Source organism: Notamacropus eugenii, chromosome 4 (assembly GCF_028372415.1).
Source record: "Notamacropus eugenii isolate mMacEug1 chromosome 4, mMacEug1.pri_v2, whole genome shotgun sequence".
Lineage (NCBI taxonomy): Eukaryota > Metazoa > Chordata > Mammalia > Diprotodontia > Macropodidae > Notamacropus > Notamacropus eugenii.
Window position 1 is genome coordinate 8,260,203 of NC_092875.1, and position 24,106 is coordinate 8,284,308.

The 24,106-nt window shown below is 47.2% G+C and overlaps 1 protein-coding gene across 1 annotated transcript in view; it reads right to left on the reverse strand.

Annotated features, from left to right (window-relative positions):
* YPEL1 (yippee like 1) overlaps positions 1 to 24,106 on the reverse strand; it is a 39,279-nt gene that overhangs the window by 3,837 nt on the left and 11,336 nt on the right. The window contains exons 2-4 of the mRNA XM_072599682.1: positions 22,039 to 22,321; positions 5,813 to 5,856; positions 1,654 to 1,762 (exon numbers count right to left, since the gene is read on the reverse strand). Coding sequence (XP_072455783.1) covers positions 1,654 to 1,762; positions 5,813 to 5,856; positions 22,039 to 22,155 — 270 coding nt within the window. The 5' untranslated portion in view covers positions 22,156 to 22,321. The remainder of the gene's footprint in view (positions 1 to 1,653; positions 1,763 to 5,812; positions 5,857 to 22,038; positions 22,322 to 24,106) is intronic.

Here is a 24,106-nt window from a genome sequence, read left to right on the forward strand (position 1 = left end):
TCCTCCTCTCCTCACCCTCCTCCTGGGCTTTACAACTTCTATTCCCCACTGGAATGTAAGCTTTTGGCGGTCAGGGTCTGTCTTTCTTTTTGCTTGCATCTGCTTAGCCCATCACCTGGCACACAATAAGTGCTTAGTATTTAAATGCTCATGGCTGGACAGGCAAGAGCCCCAAGCAGAAGAAGGCCTGGCTCTGAGCCCCAGCATGTTCAGTCCATAGGCCAGGCTCTGTGTTAATGCTGGGATACAAAGAAAGGGGAAGAACCTGGCCTCAGCTTAGCAGAAGAGATCCCTTGGCACGCACAAGACAGATGCCCAGGAGTGGGAAGGTGGACATGAATACGCTCTGTACTGTGTTAGTAATGCAAGCCATGCTTTGGAGATCTCTACAAAGATATAAAAATATTCATATCATTTCCTGATGCTTTCAGAATATCTGCAATCATTTTACAGAAACAAAACTTAAAGTTTTTTTGCAGAGGATTTCATAGGATAGTCGGAGACACTTAGATCGACAGCTGGTGGCCCCTCAGGGATTGTGCAGTCCAACCTTCTCATTTTACAGAGGAGGAATCTGAATCTCCAAGAGGCTGAAGGACTAGCCTTAGCTCACCCAGCCCAGGCCTTCGAGCTGCTACATCATGCTCATTTACTTTGTCCCCCAACGAGACAGTAAGCCCCGGGAGGGCAGGGGTCAGGCCTTACACCTTTGTCTGGATTCCCAGTCCTATCTAAGGTCCTCCACATAACAGGTTCTCAATTATTTTTTGAGGAACATCTACCCTGTGTGTCCCCAGCCCTGGGCTGGGCACCAAAGTGAACAAAGAAGTGTACACCACATGCCCCAGTCATCTGAAGCAACGATCTGTGACCAGGTTTCATGGGGGCAGGGAGCTAAGTAACCCTTTCCATGAGCATGAGCTCAGTCTTCTTCCACCTTCTGGTGTAGGTGGGGGATCCTCAGGCCTTGCAATCTGCCAACTAGGTAACATAAGTCCTTAGGTAGCAAGATGGCACAGTGGAGAGAGTACTAGGACCTGGAGTCAGGAAGGCCTGGGTTCAAATCTGGCCTCAGACACTAGTTGTGTAATCCTGTGCAAGTCACTTCACCCTGTTTGCCTCAGTTTCCTCATCTGTAAAATGAGCTGGAGATGGAAGTGGCAACCACTACAATATCTCTGCCAAGAAAACCCCAAATGGGGTCACAAAGAAAACTGACCGAACAACTTAGCAAGTCCCTTCCTCTCTCTGACCCCAACTTTCCTTACCTAGAAAATGAAGGCCTTGAACTCAGTGCATCAGAAGGTCCCACTTCTGGCCTTAAATGATCCTGTCAATATTTTCTGCTTTCTCGGGTGGCAACCTTTCAAAAGCTTTGTATCAACTGAGAGCTGGGTATTAGTTATCAATGTTTAAAGCATATGGACATGCCCCAGAGAGCTTTATTTATTCCAGAAGAAACTTTATTTGTAAGTGTTTTCTCTTCAGCTGATGGGATCTGCTTTACTTTCAGAACTAATATTTTAGAAAATCATTATACTGATGTATATTCTTTCCTATTACACACATATTCATAAATAAATGAAATGGTTCATTACAGCTGGGAACCCTAAAGTCCTTCCTGAAAGTCGTCTCAGTCAGATGAGTACTTACATATTTCCAACCCAGAGTGGTTTTACAGTTCTCACAATAGATGTCTGCTACTGCGTGTAAGCCAGTGAGCAGAACCCTCTCCTCTGCTGGGCCACAGCCCACGTTTACCCTGCAGGAAGAGAGAGAAGCCTATGAGCATCATGGGGAGTTTTCTAAATAAAATTGGCTTTGAAGGAGTCAGCATTCCTGATGGGGGTTATGGGATTCAACAACAGGAAGCCTCTGAATTACAGACTTGGGTTTCATTGGGCTGACACGTGGGGGGAATCATGACAGGCAGAGGAAGACCTGATCTGCACTATGTGTCCTGCAGTGGGTGGCCCGGAAAGACCGCTGGACCAGGAGTCAGTTGCCCTGGGTTTGAGATTTGGGGCTCACCACAAGATGTTGAGGAGTCTGCTCCTCTTTGGGTTTTTTTGACCCATCTGGATAATGGGGAAACTTGGCCAAGCTGGTCTCTGGGCCACTTCCATTAGGACGTTGAGTTGGGGTTCCAGTGAACCTGGTGGGCCTCATGGCACCTGCAGCTGAGGTGGGAACCTGGCACGTAGTGACCATTAAAAATGCTTGTTGTCCAAGCTGATGTAGCCCTCTAAGCTGCCACATCCATTAGGTCAGTCTCTTCTACCTGCCATCCATTTGAACGACTTTCTTCATGACCTCTCACCTCAATGGAGCCCTACAAACTCAGCTTCACTTTGCATGACTTGGGTCTTCTGTCTCTAGGCAATGTTTTCCCTTTGGGCTTGGCTTTGGACCAGCTTGGTGTAGGGCCATAATGGTATTCTGGAAAGACTGTTTAGAGCTGAAAACTGCCTTGCTGGAATTGGAGAGACCCCTCCCCAAAGCTGGATGGGGGGGTTTGCTGTGGGGACGAAAACATTTTGGAACCTCCCAGGGCTGCACATCTAATTGTTCTTCATTTTCCAACATGACAAAAGCGGAAAGGTTTGCCCTTGGTCACAAATGCCCTAACCTTCTAGTTAACTTTCTGATGAGCATTTTCTAAGTGGAATAAGAGCCCTCCGACTATTGGGGGGGCTCCCAGGGTGGCTGCTCAGGCCCAGCCCCTCCCCAGTCAGGGCAGTCTGGGTACAGGTTCCGTCCTTTAACCTCTGCTCACAGGCCTCTGAGGACGGGCAGCAGGGTTCCCCGAGGTCGGCCAAACAACAGCAGTGACAGCTAACACTGATGTGGCTGGCCTCTGCACTGAGCACGTTATGACTATTATCTCACATGGGCCTCCCCGCCACCTGGGAATGAGGTGCTGCGATTAGTCCCATTTCACAGATGAGGAAACAGAGAGCAACTTGCCCTAGTGACAACTAGGAAGTGAGACCAGATTGGAACTCGGGTCTTGCTGACTCAAGCCCAGAGATCTAGCCACCTGCCCACTTCACTGCCCACCAGGGACCTGTGTCTCTCAGTAATTGCACTCGTCTTTGTGGCCTGCAGGGATTACTTTAGCAGTTAGATCAGAAGCATGTCCACGTAGGGTCATCAGCCTCTGTCTGCCTCTGGTCCCACATGGGCCCCTACTTTTTGACCTTGCCTTATCTGATACTGTGACGGCTCGGCCTGCTCAGCTGGGGCAGGAGGCTCTCTGGGAGCACTGTCTTCCTGCAATCTAGATCCGGAACGTGGTGCAGCCTGAGCGCTGCCCTCCTCCAGACTGGGAGGGCCAGGAAGAAGCCAGAAAAAGGGCAAAGGCCTTTAATGACTAGAGGAAGCCAAGAGGCAGCAGGACAGAGGGGGCCAGCCCAGGGCCTTCCAGTGGCAGTGTGCAGCATCCAGATGGGGTATCCCTCACAGGGGTCTCTTGAGAATCAGTGAGACAATGCGTACACTCTGTGAAGCCTAGATCATTCTATACTTTGTCAGCACCATTATTATTCATCAGGGCAGGGGTATAATACTGTCTTCCTCACATGGCTGTTATAAAAAAAGTGCTTTGTTGACCGTAAGGGGAACCGGGGATAGAAGCAGGGGTCAAATGATCTTTCAGTTTTTTATATACAAGAATGCCAGTGATTTCTATAGACAAGGACATTTCAGAACTTTTTTTGGTAGAGGGAAAAACGGAGGTCCAGATGAGGTGAAATGGTTTGTCCCAGGTCACGGGTCTAACCCAGTGTTTCCTCATTAGAAGCGAGAATTATTTAATCCAAGCTCAACCAAGGGAGGGATGTGTGTGGGAGGCTCAGAGGCTCTCCAACATCCCGATGGAGAGATCCAACTCCCAGGCTTCTCTTCCCCTGCTGGCCCAATCTTGGAATCAATGAATGGCAGAGCTGGGAAGGCCCTTGGAGGAGATCTAGTCCAATGGCCTCCTTTTGCAGGTGGGGAAACTGAGGGCAGAGAAGGGAGATGATTGGTTCCATTTCCTGGGGAGTCGGAAGAAATGAAAGCTCCCATTCTCTGTCTTTCCACTCTAGAATACCTTCTTTTCTTCAGAGAAACCTCTTGCTTGTTCAGGGAATGCAACACAAGTGTCCTTTTCTCATCTCAAAAACACTTGCCTTTGAGCCATGGAGGTCTATTCTGCAGAATGGCTGATTTCAAGAATGACTCAAGTGAAAGATCTGTCATCATTGGCTCAAAAAGTCCAGAAGGTCATTGTTGCTCTGGAAGCCTTTGAGAGTCGTAGTCCGGTCTCTGCTCCCCTCGCTCAGTGTGAGCATCCTAAATGCACAGGAAGCACTGGTTCAGGAATCATGATGCCGCTGACGAGCCCAAGGGAATGTCAGAGTGGGAAGGAAGAAGGGACCCAAAGTCAACACCACTGAGTCCAATCCCCTTTTTGTAGAGAAATGAGACCTGCTGGTGGCCACACGGCCTTCTCCAGAATACAAATGGCTGTTGGTAAAATGGCTGGACTAAAAGAAAGGGTGGTTTTGTTAAGGGATTCATTCTTTTAAACACTGAGTTCTTGAATTTCACAGTATTGTTGCCCAAAGAAAAGAGGTGACACAGTTTTCAAATCTGCTGACATCAAAGCCTAATTTGGACCAGAGAAATTTGAGACGTGGAAAAAAGAGCTGAATTTGTAGCCAGTGAATAACCACCCAGAAGGCCCTCATTTCTGGAAGCCTGGCCATTAGATAAGGAATTGTTTGTCTCTGAAGGCCCATGAATAAGTATCATTTTTAGTAGGCTTTGGGGCCACAGACACATCAAGGTAATCACCACAGCTGGCGGAATCCTACCATTTGCCACTTCTAGATCAGCCCTAGAATACAGACCCCTAGACTGCATCAGCTAAGGCATGCATTGTTTGCCTGACTGATGTTCTAGGCTGGGCTGAACACAAGCTCACATTCCAGGCTTGATCCTAAAACCTAAGAGTCCTAAGACCATGAGCCCCCTAAGGTCCATCAGTTCAATGGAAAACAGAATATGGATGGTCTCAGGGTTTGGTGATTTTTAAGGCAGATGCAAACCCTCAGCTGAGGGGGTAACGTTGGCCAACGCCTATGAGAAGCAAATACAAAACCGCAACCCCTGATGTGGGCCTTGTCTTGATGTGGGTGGGGATTCTCACAAGATGCTCACTGAAATTGTGTGTTAGAAAATGGTCACTAATTATGTGACCTTCAGCAAGTCCCTTCCTAGGTCTCCCCGAGCCTCAGTTTCCTGCTTAGCTCCTTCCCTCCCATGATGGCTTTATCCTTCCACGGCCTCCTCCTGACACCAAGCAACCCTTGTGCCAGTGACAACAAATGCCAGTGGGTCCTACAGGCTTTGGAGAGGGGCCCAGGGATGGAATGTGTCTGCTGTCCACCCACCAATCTAACCTCATTTTCAGAATGTTGGCCACTAGGAAATGAATCCTTTTGGCCCTGGCTACTTATAAAGGCTCCTTAAACTTAGCAGGCTTGGGATCTACCTTGTGGAAGGAATGTGGCCCCAGTGAGATCACAGATCTCACAGTACAGATTTGGGGGAGCCTTACAAATGGTCACGTTCTCAGGGAAGTTCCAAAATGGAAGGGAAGATCATCTGAGCCCAGGACTCTTTAGCAGAACTATTTTGTGGCCCATCTCAATGACTTCTAATAAATTTAAAAGCTATCAAATGCTCACACTAAACAATTAACAGATAACCTGACGCGGAATCTAGGAAAACTGCTGGCAAAGAAGGATACGCCACAGATACTTACACAGAATTAAAGAGGTAGGCTCGTCCCTGGCTTCCCTGAAAAGACTGCAAAGAGAAAACCAATACAATCCTTTTTTAAAAAAGTGACCAATAAGCTGTAGAATCAATTGATCATAGGTGAGTTATAGGGAAGGGAAGTCTGTTCATCAGCTATTTCTATTACAGGAGACTCAGACAAAACCATTTCCAGAAGAAGGCCTGGGCCTGGCTCCCACCATCCCTCTTCTCCTGACTGTGGGCAGGTACTGAACCTTCCTCTTGCAGCTGACACACTCTGGTTTGGGCACTTCATGTTTGCTGAATGAATTCACGTTCTGAATATGAATTTCAGAACTACAGCTGTCCTCTTTCAGGGAGTGGGTCAGGGTTTAGCTGAGATGTATGTATATGTACATATACATACACAGTATACATATTTTAAAAATATATGCAGATATGCATATATTAAAAAACAAAACTGATAAGAAACAGTGATGTAGATACAAGGCTGGCCTAAGAGCCAAGGCTCTCCTCTGAGCCTGCTGGTTGACCCCAGACATGGCTCTTCACTCTGGGCCTCAGGATACAGAGGAATTGCTGATCAGAGGGAGTTCCTATACCAGAAGTTCCTTACACTAATGAAGTCACAACTCTGGATTAGAAAATGGATTAGGGCTAGATGCACGTAATCTACTATCTATACTTCCCTCTTGACCCCTCTTCCATATGTCTGATAGCTTTCCACAAGCCCCCTCCGACATTCTTGACCAGTAGTCTGGGAGCCTGGGGGGCAGACTATACACAGTGGGCTTATGGAGCTGGGTCAGAAGTTCTCATTTAGAGGATACAGTACCAGCCCCGGGGATCGCCAGGAATGGACACCATAAGCCCATTAATTACAAGTCTCCTGGGATTTCAAATCCTAGAGGGATTCCTGGGGGCTTGAGATTTGGTCATGACGTGCCAAAGGCAGCTGTGTGGGAGTCCCAAGAGCTGTCTATTTTGGTTCTAGGACACAAGATCGAGCAGGGGCCTTTGAACTTGGTAGCTACAGGACCTTGGGAAAGTCCATTTACTGAGCTACAGGTAGGTCTCTTTAGCTGCAAAATGGGGGGTGAGAATTCCTAGGCTCCCCTTGCTTCACAGGATCAAATGAAAGAATGGATGCCCATGAACTCTAAAAGTTAACCCTCTGATTCTGTTTTATGATGTTTGATGGTACCTTAACACTAGTGGTGCTCAATGCCAGGAACCCAGTAGCCACATTTGGGGTTTCCTAAGCACTTCTGTTAATTCAACAATGAGTAATTGCGGAGACTTGTCAGAGACTATGAAGATACCCTCAACTCCCCAAATGGCAAACCACCATTTTGATGGAATGGTTTTTAATTCTACTAACACACACACACCTGCAGCATGGGTTTTCTAAGCTGACTCAGGTGGGTGGCTGTTTCACCTTTGGGGATGGGAGATGGTTATGGGGAGGGGCCTCCCAGTATACCATCGCTGTGGTCAAATCAGTTTTCAAACCTCGTTCAGAAGTCACGCAGTTCTGCATCACCTCTAAGCATCCTCTCAATTGGGAGGAGAGCCTGTAAATGAGGCACAGCCCTAAGGGGACACTCTTCTCTCCACTATATCTCTAGCTTCTGGATTTATTCCAAGTGGGGCACCTGAGAGGCAGAACCAGGGATGTTGGGCGAGGCGGCCCTTCCTTTAAGGACAGGAATCTCCAAACCACTGAGGACTTGACCTGTCACAAGCAGTGAGCATCTTTCCTAGACTAAGAGGGGAGGTGTCGGGGGCACCAAGAGTGATTTGTGCAGGACCACAAAGCCCTTAGGTAACTAGCATGACTTGAATCCAGATTTTCCTGACTATTCTCTATCCCATGCTAGTTTTTTACAGGAGTAACTGAGGCAGAGAGCAGTTTTGCACCATGCGACCCACCCACTCCCTAAGTTTGCCTCTGTCAGTAACACCACACGAATGGAAGGTCTGGCTTGGTCAGAGGCACCTCCCCCAAGCCTGTCACAGTCCAGCTGCACTAACAAAAATAACATTATATCGCGCTTACTGTGCAGGTGCTGTGCTGCTGTGCTTTACAAGTATTATCTCATTCAACCCTCACAACAGCCCTGGGAGGCAGGTGCTATTCTTATCCCCAGTTTACAGATGAGGAAACTGAGGCAGACAGAGGTGAAGGGACTCACCCAGGGTCACACAGCTAGCAAGCACATGAGGCTGAATTTGAACTCAGATCTTTGTGACTCTAGACTCAGCACTGCCAGCAGAGGCAGTACATTGCAGGAAATCCCAACGTGTAAAATGCAGCCTGTCATGAAGATGTCCAAGGAGGAGCTAGCTCGAAGCTCCTGCTCTACCAACTACCTGCTTTGTTCATTTTTCTCTTTTTCATCTTCTATGACCTGACGTGACCTCAGGAAGACCCCCTTCCCTCTCTGCACTAGTTTCCTTTCCTCTGAGATGAGGGGGTTTCCAGGAGATAATCTCACTCTCAAGTCCTTTCCTGGCCTAAATCTGTAATCCTACAAAGCAGCAATCTATCATTTGTGCAGAATTCACCTTCTTCCAGTTTCGAGGGTCCGCTTCCCCTCCTAGGTCCACCTCACCTGGTCTTGCATGGACTTAGAGATTCAAAGCAATTAAAAAGTAGGTTTAACTCAGGCAAAAGAAGACTGAAGGGTCTCCCCACAGGCCCTGGATTACTGGAGCTCCTTTCTCCAACCCTGTTCTGCTCCAGGAAGTATCAACAAAGAGGGTGACGTGTGTAGGAACAACAACGCTCTGATCCATGCAATACAAATGTAATTCTAAAGGACCAGTGAGGAAGCCCAGCAGTCGTCGCCTCAAAGGCGGGGCTGGACTTGGTGCAGGACGAGGTACAGCTCGGAGGAGATTTGCTTTGCTTGGCTATTGACTTCTTAAGAAGATTGGGTTTTTCTTGTCTTTTTCCAAGGGAAAGATGCAAGGGGAGGGAGTGGCAATGGATAGTGTTGCAAAAAAACAAAAACAGGCTCAGTGAAGCGTGGAAATAACTGTTCAGGTGAAGAGTTCAGAAAGAGACAGAGTACCGAGCCAGCTTTGAAAGTGACGCGCCGAGTTTGAAGAGCAAGCGGGATGTCATAAGAGATGGAGTTGCACATATCCTCTTTTTCTGTTCTACGTTATATCTAGAAAATATTCACTTTGGGAGCGTTTGTTAAGTTCAGAAAAAATACCTCCAAGAAAGATCATAAATTAGGATACAGAGAAACTGCAGATTGACATAAAAAATTAGACTATCCACTAACGCATGACAGGAGTCAAGATCCGCCTAAGTGGAGAGAGCACATGCATGTCGAAGATCTTTTGAAGCTTCTAAAAATATTGCAGGTGAAAAAAAAGTGTTAGAGGAGTTTAGACCATCACAGGCTCTTGCTACTTTCTGAATACACCCTCTGCACCTCTACTGTCACCTCTTTGCCCTGACTGTTCCCTTCCCACTTCCTCTCATGATCCAGGTCAGAGTCGTTATTCAAAGCCCACCTCAAGTCTCACCTCTTCCATGAAACCCACAGGGATTTCTCCTTTTCAAATTAATTTTTTTTTTAATCAGCAAAAATCCACCTTCTTTCTTATTCCCTCATTACTTACTCCCAAATTAAGAAAGAAAAACAAAACTTCCACTACACATATAATTAAGCAAAACAAATTCCTGCACTGGCCATGTGCAAAAAACCACGTCTCAATCTGCACTCTGATCCCGTCATCTTTTTATCAGGATGTGGACAAATATGTTTCATTACGCCGATCAGAATTCCTAAATCTTTCAAAGTTGTCTTTATGACATCACTGTCATCATATAAAGTGTTCTGCTAACTTTGTTTTGCATCAGTTCATACACGTCTTTCCAGGTTTTTCTGAAACCATCCCCTTCATCATTTCTAGCACAATAGTATTCTATCATATCCATGTACATGACTTGTTCAGCCATTTTCCAACTGATGGGCACCCCTTTAGTGTCCAATTTTTTGCCAGTGCAAAAAGATTTCCTATATTTTTGTATGTCCTTATTCAGAGTTTGTTTTGCTTAGGATCAATTAACCCTAAACATGGCCTCCCCTCATATTCTTTCTCCCCTTTTGAGTCAGCTCCCTGTTGAGTGAAATATATTTCTGTGCCCAACTCTGTGTGTTCAGATGAGGGAAAGTTCTAATATCAGTCCTCCCCACCACACCCTTTCTCCCTCATTTGCATAGTCTTCTGATACATCCCATTTATGTGAGAGGATTTTCCCTAACCTTCCTCTCCCTTTCTTTACCTAGTGTATTCCTCTTTCCTTCCTTTCCTATTCTTCTTTCAAGATAAGAAATAACAGAAACACTTCCAAGTTTTCTGTCTCGATTCCTTCTATGGTCCCCGATTATGGCCAAGTTCAGAGAGGACAATTTGTCATCTCCCATATTGGGAGGAGGTAGAAACTTTATCCTTTAGTCCCTTAGCATTGTTCATCATGTGTACCTTTTTATATTTTTCTTGATTCCTGTATTTGACTTCAAAGTTTCTACACAGTTCTGGTCTTTTCATCAGTAATGCATTTCATTTCCCCCTATTTGCTGGGTAACTCATTCTTGGTTGTAAGCCTCTATCTTTTTATTTCTGGAATATCATATTCCAAGCTCTCCACTCTCCACAGTGGTGGCTAAATCATATGTAATTGGCTGTGACTCCTCAGTGCTGGAATTCTTTCCTTTTTTCCCCCCCAGGCATAGTTTTTTAGTTCATAATCATAAACTTAATTTTTCAATCTAGCCAGACTTATAGAAGGAAGAGAGAAATGAAATCCAAAAAACTAGCAAGTGAGAACACCAAGATTATAAAGTATGAGACCAGACAGGATTTGGGGGTGCCTCCCACTGGATACAAGAGAATGAATTGTTTGATGGTGAAGCCAAAAATCAGAATAAAATAAGGCAAAAACAAACCAAAACAAACTTATGAGAGTTGTTTAGTTAGCAACACTGAACTTCTTGATGTGGACTTGCCATTGTGGGATCCTAAGTGTTTCATGGCTTCCGTGGCGTTTTTGCTTTCTTTCACCTTCTCAAAGTGCCTACAGTTCAATCAATAAGTCTTAGAAATCCTTCTGTGCTGGATCTGAGAGCTCCCCTTGTTCTGATGTACACCGTGTTCCACATTGCCTGCTCTTAGCTAGACCCCCCACACACACACAGTGTCCTTGGACCTCTGTTTCCCAACTTTGAACTAGGCTGCAAAAATTACTTTTCCTTGGATTTCCCAACAAGGATTCATTTTGATGTGTTCTCTAGATCTGTTAGATGGTGTGTGTGTGTGTGTGTGTGTGTGTGTGTGTGTGTGTGTGTGTGTATGAAGCTTGCCACACAGCTTCCAACTATTCCACCATCTTGGCTCCACTTTCTTTTCTTCTTCCTTTTAACATCTGCTATCCTGATCAACCCTCCCAATTATTTGGTATTTAGCATATGCTCCTTTATATGATTAAATAAATGGTCAGTACCTTGAGAGAGCTCTATCTCACAGCAGCCCTGGCTCGGAGCACACCGGGCTTTTCTATCATCTTTCTACCATCTCTGAGTAAAGAGAAGCTCCCCAGGTCAGGCCTCCCTAAGCCCCCATGCAGGACCCAGCTCCCTTCCTCCCCCTAGGAGAGTAATGCTGGGAATAAGGTTGGAGCTGGAGTTGGAATTTAGAACCCAAAAGAAATTGCTCCTGGCCTCATGAGTGCAGTGGGAAGCATGTCAGTTCCAGAGGCTCCCAGCCGCTTTCCCATCTGCTGAATGGGGGCACAGAGTGTCTGGGCTTGTCTGTGAGGACTTCACTCTGTGCTCCTGAAGGGCATCCAGGAGTAGAGGCAGGTCTGCCCAGCACAGACGCTCTTGGAGGTCTGGCCCCTGGAATTATATTTATACGGGTGTGAGAGGTTAAGTTTTGTGTCTCTGAAGTCTAATAAACCCCCTAACTCAAAGAACACTGCATAGGCACAGGCCTTCCCTGGGCATCACTCCTATCACAGCCTTTACGTGACTCCCTTAGCTGGCAAGATTCAAAGTCCTCAGGCAGGCTTTCAGGTAGGATTATCTCCTACCACTCTCCACAACACTCCAACCCTACTATGCTGCCTAGCACCACTTCCTTTACTTGGATTGGCCTCCTTTCTCTTTCCTTTGAGATTTCTGCCTGGCGTTGTCCTTCCATCATTCAACGCATAAATCAGATGCTTCATTGTACCTTCCCCCTCTAAGAGTCTGATTCTTCAAGAATTCTCCATCGAGGGAGGTCTTCCTTGATAATGGTCAAGGTGAGAAGATTAGGAGGAGCTCTTGCAGATGGGATTCACTGACTGTGTCTGAGTCACCAGACATCTTCTAATTTGGAGATTCTACGATTACTCGTGATGGAACATGCAGAGAAGGGAGTGCTTTCAGACACAGGTCACCTGGATTTTAGCAAAGTCTCTGAAAAGATATCTCATCCTATTCTTGTAGAGAAGGGGGAGTGAGTTGGATTAGACAATAATAAAATTCAGATTCAGAACAGGTTGGTTGGCTGGACTCAAAGAGTAGCTGTAGGTCACTGTGGGAGTCATTGTGGAAGCAGGATTTCGATGGACTGCATCAGTGACCTGGGCTTGGTGCTGTACTGTTTAATACATTTATCAATGACTTGGATATGGCATTGCTGATGTGCTCATCAAATGTGCAAATGGCAATAAGCCGAGGGATGGTGGCTAACCCAATAGATGAGAAAGTCAAGATCTAAAAGTAACTTGATGGAGAGAACATCAAGCTGAACCTAATAATGAGAAGACAGCAGTTGTTCTGAAAAAGATCTGAGGTTTCTAGTGGACTAAAAGCTCATGACAGTGGGATTTAGTGACCCACAAAGCTAATGCTTTTCTGTGCTGCATTCAGTTCCACTGTACTCCATCCTCATCAGACTTTTATGTGGGGTACTGCTGAACGGGGGAGAAGAAGAGAATAAGTATTTATCTGGTGCCTACTGTGTTTCGGGCATCATGCTAAGTGCTTTTTACAATATGATCTCATTTGATTTGTGTCAAGTTCTGGGTGCTAGAAGAACAATGAGAAGCTGCAGAGGATTCAGAGGAGGGTAACTAGGATGCCAAGAGAGTCCATGTCACATGCAGCTTGCCTGAAGGAACTGGGTACCTAGACAAGAGAGGGGGATGTGGGGCTGAGGGCTAACTCCAAGTCATTGAAGAGTCATCACAGGGCAGAAGGAGCAGGGGGGGGAGGGCTGTGGTAAAGAGGCCAATGGGGAGCTAAATGCCTAGGAATTCCTTGGAGGGAGGGCTCTTTCATTTGAGATGGCAGGACCACTTGGGGGGAGTTGTAGTGAACCAGAGAAAATGGCAGTTGGGGGCCCTTCTAACGCTCAAATCCTCTGATGATAAGATACCAACAGCTCCCATGACCCATGCTCTCTCATCTTATTTCTTCCTCTAATGCCCCACCTAGCCTGCCGAAGTTTTCACCCACATGTCCAAGAAAGGCTTTTTGACAGACTTGCCTCCTGTACTTTGGGCTCCTCTTAATAGGTTTCTGATATGCTTGAGCAGGCTTTGTCCTAGAATCCTTCCATTGTCAGATATCGACAATTTCCACACTTGCTTTATCCACTTCCAGTGTCTCTGTGTCAGAGGAAGCCCTCTCTTTTGCTACAGATCACAACTTTGTTATATCTTCAAAGATATATTCAACTTCTGGGCCCAAAAAAATTCATCTTCTGGTGGGAAATCATCCTAACACAAGGCCCTCCATACTTGAAAACTAGGCATGCAGTCCCCCATGGTCCCAACTTTGAAGGCTGAATATTTAAGGCATTCCACTTGACCTGAACACAGGGGATTGCCACCTCAGACTGGATATGACAGAGTTGCTCATGGTCCCTCCTTGTCTTGTTTCTCCATTTTTAAGTCAATGCCATCTCTTCTCCAAAGTCCCCAGTAACAAATGATCTCAGACTCAATTTTCATTCACCACTTTTTTTTTCTGCCCCAGATACCTTTTCCACTCCCAAATCCAGATGTCAGGACATCTTCCAAGTTTGCATTTCATAGTCTGTTCTTCTTGAAATCACTGCAGCGATCTAAGCCTGTTGTCACAGTAGGCCACCCTTCTGAATCCAGTATGTGGGTGGGGGGGAGGGGTAACATTCTTGACTTGGCCTTTCTTGAGCAGGAAGTGGGAGTGACCAGTGGTGGGTCCCTCCTACCTCTAGGGGTCCAGGAAGATCCATTGTCCCTATTAGGCAATGAGGTAGAGCCAATTCAAAACCTCCCTGAGAAAACCAGCTTAAGGTCTTATGGGCCCTGTTTGACCTCAAACAAAACCCAACACCCCACTGCCATCACCCCAACTCCGTGGCAAGGATTACAAAGTAACTGGCCATCTGGAATCAAGGACAAGCCTCTGTCTCATTTAGGATTCAGGAGGCCTAATCCTCTCAACCACTCACACCCTGCTCTGTGACTCTGGACAAGTCGCATCCCACCCCCACTCCACTTCTTTCTGGGAACAAGTAATCCCTGCCTCTCTAAAATAAGGAGGTTAAGGATTCCTGAGATGCAGATGAAGCATGTTCACCATCTCCTGACAGACAGCTGGTCAACCCAGTCATCAACAAGTATCTCCTAAGCACCTGAGAGGAAGGGAAGTAGCAGCCTCAAGATGCAGAACTCAAGCAGAATCAGTTGGGGAATCTGTCTGGTTTAGCTCCACTCATTTGCTCCAAGAGCTTTTCCTTCCTTTTTTTCCAACAGGGCATGGGTGGAACAGTGAGGGGGGAGAGGGAAAAGGAATCAAAGATGAAAGACCACACTTAGGCATCTTCTCAAAAACTCTCAGAAGAGAACGACAGAAGGCAGGCCAGAAAGAAGCACAGACAAACAGGACAGCTTTGAAAGCTACAGGCCGAATTTATTATACACTTAAAAAGGAAGGCAAGTGCAGTTTCATGTACAATCCTGTTTCTGTTCTACTATGTACATGGAATGACTGTTTTATGTCATGTTAGTTAAGCTCTGAATAAAAATAAATACATTTTAAAAATAAAGTAAGGTTAGATCAGATGATCTTTCAGGTCTAAGGAATCTCTCAAACAACATCTAACTTAGCTCATCTAACTTAACAAGTCTGAGAAGGAAAGGAGAGAGCTAAAAAATACAAGGCAGTGAGGTCAACTGCACATTAGGAGTTAGCCTTGGGGCCCCAAGTTGAAAGAGCTTGGTTGGTGAGACTTTGGGTACCAGCAACCAACTCGGAACCTCTGGCCGCTCATCTCTGAAATAGAAACACTAATCCTTGCACTACCTACCTCTTAGGATAAGCGTTGAGATAGTACTTTGTAAAGCAGAGCATTTAATCCTTAACTGGAGAAGAAATGTAGCGTGCTCTGCTGTCCGGGAGAGGGACTAGAGGGCTGCACTGGCAGTGTTTAAGGAGGGGAGGGAGCAGGTGGGATGTGGAACACAAATCCTTGACACATAACTTTGGCCTGCATACAGTTGAAGGCAAATCAAGTGGGGTGAGCAGAATGGCAAAGTAAGTGAAGTCAGCCCGATGCTGCTGGGTAGGGCTCAGAGTCTGGTGCCTTTACTTACAGAATTGGCAAGTGAAGGAGTCAAGTTCCTGGAGCTGTGTCTCACACACAGTAGCCGCGTCTCTAGGTTACAAAGCTGCCAAGTGGTAAAGTCAGGACTCCCCCACCTCCATGCTTTTTAGTGTGTCCTCTCCCCCTCAGTGAACCCATTTCACACAGCTAACAATCAGGTCAAACAGGAAGGAAAGAAGGAAGGAAGGAAGGAAGGAAAAGGAAAGCATCACCAACCCCATCTAGTTCAGTGAGCAGGAGAAAAGAAGCCTCCCGAGGGCCATGAGGCTGGAGAAATGTGGGTCCTCACAGCAGGAGGCCAAGGGCCCATTTTCTTTCAGGGGTGTGCCCCCCTAAAGCCTGTGGGGGTGGGGGGAGCGCAGTACACCAGAGATCTGGCAAGTTCTTCTTCCTGAATCTCAGGAAGAGAAAGGAGAGCTCAGAGAAGAGAGTACACATCTGCAGCCTAAAGAACCTCAGCTCAAAGGGGCTTCCGGGGTCATGTGCCCACCTTGTAACCTGAAGAGGAAGCCGCCTCCTCTGTGGTCATGAAGCTGCCATGTGAAGACCGCAGCAATAGGGGACTGACTACTCCCCTCCTTGGAAGATAACTTCAACAGCTCAATCACACAAGCTTAGAATCGCAAGGAACCTCAGCACCCATCTAGCTGCTCCAGCCTGTCTCAAGACCTCCGAGGAGGGGACAAGACAGAAGCCCCTTCCACTACGGGACATGAGCCTCAATCAGGTTCCCTCCACTGCTCATGGTTCTGCTCTAATGGTTAGGAAGCTTTCCCTTACTGCTACCCAAAATCCACCTTCCAATTCTGCCTTCCTGTCCACGAAGAGTGTGTCTCATGCTTCTGCCTCTTGACTGGATGTACTCCACACCACAGAACAAGCATAGCCTGAGCAGGTCTTCTCCTACCCTTGAAAGAGTGGCTGTGGTGTGACCTTGGATGAATCGCTGCCCCTTCTTTCGAGGGAGGTTTCAATTCGGGAGGGTTGAGGATTCCTGAGGGTGGTGGCTGTTGCTGCAGAAGCATGCTCCCTGTCTCCATCCATCAATCAGCAAGTATTTATCAAGCGCCCACTTGACAGGAAGGGATGGCACATGGCAAGTGCTTAATGAGGACTCACATTTTAGATTAGGGCCAAAACATGGCCCTTGAATGACAACTGGCCTCCAAGTTCGGAGCAATGTTCTATCCTTCTTAGGAAATGTGAAAAGAGGGTACCTGTGGAAGGGTCCAGCATGCAGCAGGTACTTCACAGATGCTGGCTGATAGCTGATTGAGTGCCATGACCTCTGAGACCCTTCTAGCTTCGAGCCTGTAGAAAGTCTCTGAAACCATGAGAGTTGGAACACTGGAATCAGGCAGGGAGCTGTGTGACCCTGGGCAAGGGGCTGAACCTCTCTGGACCCACCAGTTTTCCCATCTAGAACGTGCTGATTTGTCTGCCTCTGCACGGCACCACATCACGGCCAATCACAGCCTGCCACGTAACAGGAGCTACTAGTATTATTATAATGCACAGCTAACATTATTAAGTGATTACGTGGTAATATCACAAGATTCAAAAATCATCTAAGTGATTTTTTTTTTAATTCAGTTATGGAATCATAGTGCTACCCTGATTACCCAAGTAAATGAACACTCAATATGAAACAGACAGTCTGCCCGGTCAAATGCCAGGTAACAGTTATCCGAAGTACTTCTCCCAAAAACGGGACATTCAGGCTAGTTTTAAAATAGAACAAGAAAGCAGAAACTCCATAACCAGGGCCAGCAGCCCAAGATCAAAAGGGACTCTGACTTGGTTCACCCTGAGGAAATGCAAGAGGGTGGGGCGCAGCTCGCTTCTTTGGGAACAGAACAATCAAAATTCCTCTTTTATAGCAAGGGATTAGTCCGTTGAGCTTTTCCTCCAATTCATTTTTTCTACTATTCTTGATCCACAAAGGCCAAATCTCCACTACGCTTCCAACTCCAGGGCCTGAATGGCTCCATTGGCCACACTGCCCAACCATTTTGGCATTGTACAGATGCAAAGTCATAAACCCCAGCATTGATAACACGAGGAAATACACTGCCTTCTTAGCAGAAGAACTGAGCTCATGGCCAGGTACAGAAATGAAAACTGTGGCACCGCGTTCATTGCCTGGTGTTGGAGGGATTTGGGCTGTAACATTCCAGGAGCTGGGGGATGGACGATCAAAGAGGGGAGACCCCATGGAACTTCCTGCGGGTAGGTTCTGAGCCTGCTTACAGAGCATAGGCTGAACCATCACTGGACAAATGAGTGCTAATGGCCAACAGCTGAGGAAAGGAGCAGCCAGGAGTGGACAGGAGGAGGAAGCAGCTGCCCCAGTCCAAGAGGCAAAGGCCAAAGGTCACTTGCTGGCCCAGAGGCTGACCTCAATGCCAAAGCATCTCAGAGGCCATCTAGTCCAAGCCGTCCCTGACGTAGGCTTTCCTCTCTAACAAACTCTTCCTAGTGAACTGCAGAGAGGAGGGACCACTCCATTCGGAGACTTCTCTCATCATCAGAATCCAAATCTACTTCTCCTCCACTCTCACCCACTACGGCCAGACTGAGTAGGCTCCTCCTTGACAGCAGCCCTCCGGACCCTGCCTCCTCCTCAGGCCAGGCTGGCCCTCCACATGTCCTTCATTCCCAGAATGGCATCATTTCCGGTCCTTCCCCTGCCCCACTCCATTCTTGTCACCTTCTGTTTGCCTTCCAGCCTATCAGGGTCACTCTTAACATGTTCAACTTAGAACAGACCACAGAACTCCAGGTCTGGTCTGAGCAGGCAGAGGATAGGACTTAGAAAGAGGCAGAAATCATGGGCAAAGTAGATGGGGCCGAAACATCGAAGGCTTTTCCTGAATGTGCTTGTCAGGAGACGCACAAACAGAATCAACTGGGCCTTAATCTAAAATCTGATGTTGAGGATTTGAGAAAACCCACAGAGAACGATAACCATAAACTCTGCTGTGCACCAGGCCTGGAGGACGGAACAAGAGAGCAGCAGGAACTGCTAATAGATGGGGCTCCTCAGCTCCTGTGCATACACTGAACTGTTTGACCCAGGGACAGGGAACCCACCCCACAAGTCCCTGCTCATCTCCACCAGGGCTACCAGGAGCTTTTCAGTTCTGCCTTACCCCCATTAGCCCCACCCCTGGGTACCCACTGAGCAAAATCTCTTCCCGTCCTCAGGAGCTGATAAGATTTAAATGCAGGGAGCCAAGAGAGTGTGAGGAGCAGTCAGTCTGGTATTAATGGGGAATAGTTGGTCCTTTAACCAGATGCTGTCTGGGGTGAGGAACAGAAGTCTGCCACTCCCAGAGGCAATACAGTTGTCTCAGTTGCTTCAGGCTCTCCCTGCCTCCACCTGGGGTTTTCTCAAGCAAAGATACTTGTGGTGGTTTGCCATTTCCTTCTCCATTTCATTTCACAGATAAGGAAACTGAGACAAACAGGATGAAGTGACTAGCCGAGGGTCAGAGGCCAGACAAGAACTCAGGAAGATGAGTCTTCCTGACTCCACGGTCCAGTATTCTATCCACCGTGCGACCCAGCTGCCCTCCCACTACAGCATATAAATAGGGTGGAACGTCAGACTAGATGCCTTTTTCTAAATGTAGGCTTCGATGGTTTTTCTCTATTAGACTAACTCAAAGTTCCTTCAGGTCAGAGACAAGTTCTTATACAGCTTTTTATTCCTCCCCTCCCCCAGATGTGAACAGCATCATGTACACAGCAGGTGCGGAATATTTGTTGAATGCGTTTTCTGCCATTTTGTCTATGCGTTTGTGTGTGAATACAAATTTCATTTTCTCTTACCAACTCTGCCAGGTAAAAATATCTTCACTTTATAAACTAAGAAATAGGTCCCAAGTCACAGACCTCTGCGATGAGAACAGTGTCCCTCAACACTCACCGGTCCTTCCCACTAGGCAGGCCGCAGTCTCCAACCACTCTTTGGCTGGATTCCAACTGAGTAGAAGAAAAGGTTTGCCAAAGCTACGGCCACAAAAAGCAGTGCTTTAAGGAACGTATTAAACAAGGCTGCATGTCAGCTCTGGGCTGAAGACGATGCTTCCTAGCTACAGACCCACAGGCAGATCTGTGAAGAAAGCTCAAGCTCTGTTTCTTTACATGTAAGATGGAGCCAATGCTATTAATACAGTTAAATGGTGCTGGGCCCAGGAAGACCGGAGTTCCAATTCAGCCTCATAAACTTATTAACTCTGTAGTCTGGGACAGATCACTTAACTGCCTGCCTCAGTTTCCTCATCTACAAAATAAGGACAATAACAACAGAACCGATCAAATGAGACAACATTGGGAAAGCACTTTGCTTTTTAAAGCGCTGCACAAACTCTGGATGCTGTTACCTGACGGGGAGAACTGCTACGACAGTCTACAATTTCAAACTATTTAATGAGGAAAATCATAAAAAACACAAAAGACTCTTCAGAGACGCGCAGGATTAGTCCTGGCGTTACAGAGAAGACTCGATGTGACCCAAAGATAACCCTGTCAAAGAACCCATGTCCGGTTTGGATTTCTGAGCTGTTAACGATAACCTCCACTGGTACAGCCCACCCTGCAGTCTGGGGCTTGTGCTGGGGAGTGTGTTCCCCAAGGTTTCCAGATTTCAAAGGCTCTGACAGGTCAGTGCTGGTGGTGGGAGCAAGGGATGGAAACAGATGGCTAAGTACCTGAGGAGCCAAGCCAGCGTTGGAAGATTTATTTTTAGAATATGCACCAGAATTCTATTACTGGCTACATCACATCTCTCTTTTTCCTTCCATTTAAAAACTTGTTTTGTCTTCCCCTCGTTAGATATTCAAAAATGCCTCAGAATATATGAAGTGTCTTCAAATGCCAGCACCACTCTGCAGCATGGGTGAGGCAGGCAGGTGGCCGATCGGAGTGGCCAGAAACCTGGGTGGAGGACGAGGGTCCGATGACAGGGGTAGTCTTGACTCTGGGCTGGTGTGCTGTCAGTGGGGGCTCCAGGAGAGCAGGAAGGCTGATGGGCACAGGCCTGGGTGGCCCCAGGCCACCTGCCCAGCACACACATGTCCTACTGGCATCTCCCACATCTCACTGGGCCTGAAAACATCTAGGCAACTTAAAACTTTTAGACACATTTTAGGGAAAAACTAGATAGAAGCAGGAAAGGTCAAATAACATGCCTTCTCTTTGCAGGGGAAGGCAGCCCAAGGCTGTTATCAGCTGGACTGCCTGCTCCTCCTCTCTCTGACTCCAATTCTGCCTTTATAAAAGGCAGCTCCAGTGGCCCTCAGGGGCAGGGATATTGAAAGGATCCCCAACATGACAGACACAAGACAGCGTGGTGCACAGAGAAAACCCAGGCCTTGGGCCTCAAGAGATCTGGGGTGCTCTGTCCTAGCTGAGCCCCTCCCTCACTATGGGACAACTGCTCCTCCATCTCTGTCTCCTCACCTGTCAAATGACTGGGCAGGATCAGATGATCTCAAGGACTCTGTACAGCTCTAACATTTCACATTTCTCTATGAAATACCCAGAGCTTTTGGAAGATAGCAGCAGAGAAAGCCAGGATATTGTCTCTGAGGACTCTGCTTAGAAATCATATCCCTTCATAGGTTCTCAGGCCTTCAGAGAAGGGTGGGCAGGTCAAACAATCCTGAAAAACATGAAGAGTCTGATGGACAGAGCACGGATAGCCTCTCCTATCCTCAGAGATGCAGGGTCTTTATCTATACAAGGTCCCTAGGAATATTTGAGGTTGTATTGAGGGTCAAAGTAGACCATGCAGAGATGGCAGCCTTAGAGCTGAGCATTCTAGGGGAGGAGGAGGGAAGTTTTCTGTTTTATACTTCGATGCCACATGGTGGGGCATCTGCAGTATGATGTCAGTAGGTGCCAATGCTGACAAGTTCCTTCTGGAGAGAAAGGTCTCTAAGACGGACCCTGAGCTAAACGGTGGATTTCTGCTGCCTGCACATTGGCCAGCTTAAATCTGAGGGAAATACTAATGGTGGATCACAGGGTGTTTGAAGTTTGGAGCCACAAGACAGTCTACATCCCCTAGGCCACTGGGGGCAGTGCCCATAGCAATGGAATCAGAGATCCTCAAAGTACTCCTGCTCAGGTAAAGGCCAGAAGAAAAACTACAAAAGTAACGTCCCCATGCTTAAGAGGGCCAAGCATGATGGGAGTGACATCATGGGAGGGAATGCTGCATTCAAAGGACCAAGACTTGAGTTCAAATTTCACCTCTGAGGCTGGCTGTGTGACCTCATATGAGCAGGCCTCGGGTTCCCTTGCCTGTGTCCCAGGGCTGTGGGGAAGAATGCATGTTCTAAGCCTCAAGTGCCAAGTGTAAACTAGTCTTTTCCCTCCAGCACTCTGTGAAGGCAGGGCACTATTAACATTTAGTATGGTCCGCGTAGCACCCCAGGCCTACTCGCCAAGAGAAGGCTGAACAGGATTCTAGGCATTACCTGAGTTACCGGTCATGTTTGTAAATAGCCATCGCTAACACCAAGTCTTTCCCAAACCATCGGACCCTCTGCAGTGACTTGCCTTAGAGATCAGCTCGTCATGGCTGGCCAGATGGGCTCTGCAGTGAATACAGCTATACGTCCGGTGACAGTGAGGCAGGTAGGCCTGGAAAGTTTTGGTCTTTGTCATCTTCACCATCTCTGCCGCAGGCCCCTCGCTCAGCTCAGGGCTGGCAGGCACGGAGCAACAGCTCTGCTGGACTCGCTGACAAAAGAAACACTGGAACAAGCAAGCAGAAGCCGTTGTGCTTGGGAAGGGTGTGGGGCCCTTTCCACACCGACGTCACCAGAGAAACTGTCACCACCTGCCAAAGAAAGCAAAGCGATGCCGAGTTATCAGAAGGCTCAGCAGACTCCAGGTCATACAACAAACATTCCTTCTCCTTTTGGAGAGCACCTATCAGGCGGAGCCCTGTGCTGGGGGGCCTGGGGCAGGGCAGGGGAGAACGCAGGGCTTAGAAAAGGGTGGGGGAGTGCACAGTCACGCATGGAGAAGATACCCAGGACACAATATCCCATAAATCTCTCACCCCAACTTGGGACATTGTGTGGAGGGTTCTGTCTCACCCGTTCTTGCCACCCCATCCTTGGAGGACTTCACAGTCAGCGGTCTTCAGTTTGTGACATCCTAAAAATGCATTCGTGTACAACCAGGCTACTGCTAATGAGCCTCCACATTTAACTGGGCTGACTAGTTAACTGCAGCTCAAGGACAGACAGTCCTTAACAGACCCATATCTTGGGTCTTTCAGCTATTAGTGCAGAGAGGTGGCTCTGTGCTAGCCACTGGGATGTGGCTGGGAGAAGAGGAGAGGGGAAAGGCAGGGCCCTTGCCCAAAAGAAGCTTGGTCTAATAAATACACAGTATATCCAAGCAACATTTTTGACGAGTGTAGAAGAATTTGGGGAAATGTAAGGCTGGAGGAAAGAGTAGGTATAGAAGCAGAAAACCATGTAGATAACCACTTGTTGGGGTCACTTGGAGAAGATTCTCCTTCAAGTCTGAGGTGGACTAGATGGTCTCAAACACAGAGATTCTGAGTGGGAACAAGCCATCTCCATACCCCAATGTCTGCTTGAAGGTCTGACTGCCGTAACTGACCCAGTTCAGGCCCAGCCCCATGAGTGGCCTCTAGTGAGGCCAGTCTTTGGGTGACAGGTCACTCATCTGTCTCCAGCCTGAACTGATGCCCATCCAGCTTAGTACTAAGGTTCTGCCAGAGCGAGGCATTTGGATGGAAGACCCAGGGTCTCTGGCAAAAGATGAACCTTCCAAGGCCAGAGATCATGGGAAGTCATGAGACCCCCGTGTGAGTTCTGACTCTGCCCCTTCACCCCCTCACCCAGGCTTAGGTGTGCCTCAGCTTACCCATCTGTAAAAAGGATTAAAGCACAGAATTCAGAACTGGAGAGGGCTTTGTGGATGTAGTGCATTCCCTTCTTTTTACAAATGAGGAACTTGGGACTCAAGAGAGATTAAGATGACTTGCCCAGACATTTAGCTGGAAGAAATATATTAAGCTACTTTTACACATTAAGAATTTATGAAAACATTTGATCTAGTTTATTTTATACCATCTGTTTCCCTGGAAAACATGGAAGAAAATGTGATTATCTTCAACTTTAACATATTAAAAAACAGCAACAAAAATTGTATTCCTGTATCACAGAAATTATGTGCCTCGATGGTTCAAATGCCAGGGTCATTGAACAACACAGACACTACTGATTCAGGGTCACTAATCTTTAGAAATTGCCTACCTGTCTCCCTCATTCCTTCTTTTAAAAAGACAACAAAAATCTATCAACACACTTGAAATCACTGACATTATTAAGTGAAATAACATTCTCTGCAATGAAGTCAGCTCTTTTCCTGATTCTGGATACTCCCCGGGATTTGGCCATAAAGTAGATTTTCTTTCAGACAATCCACAAGGCTGAGATTTCTAACTGATTCTCAAGTGGAGGAGGAGGAAGAGGATAGTGAGAGGTACCAGGTAATTCAGCAAATAGCCAATGAGAGCCAATGAGAATTCAGCTTGGTCCCCACAGCATGGTGTGGCAGGGAGAACACCTTCCATGGCTCCTAA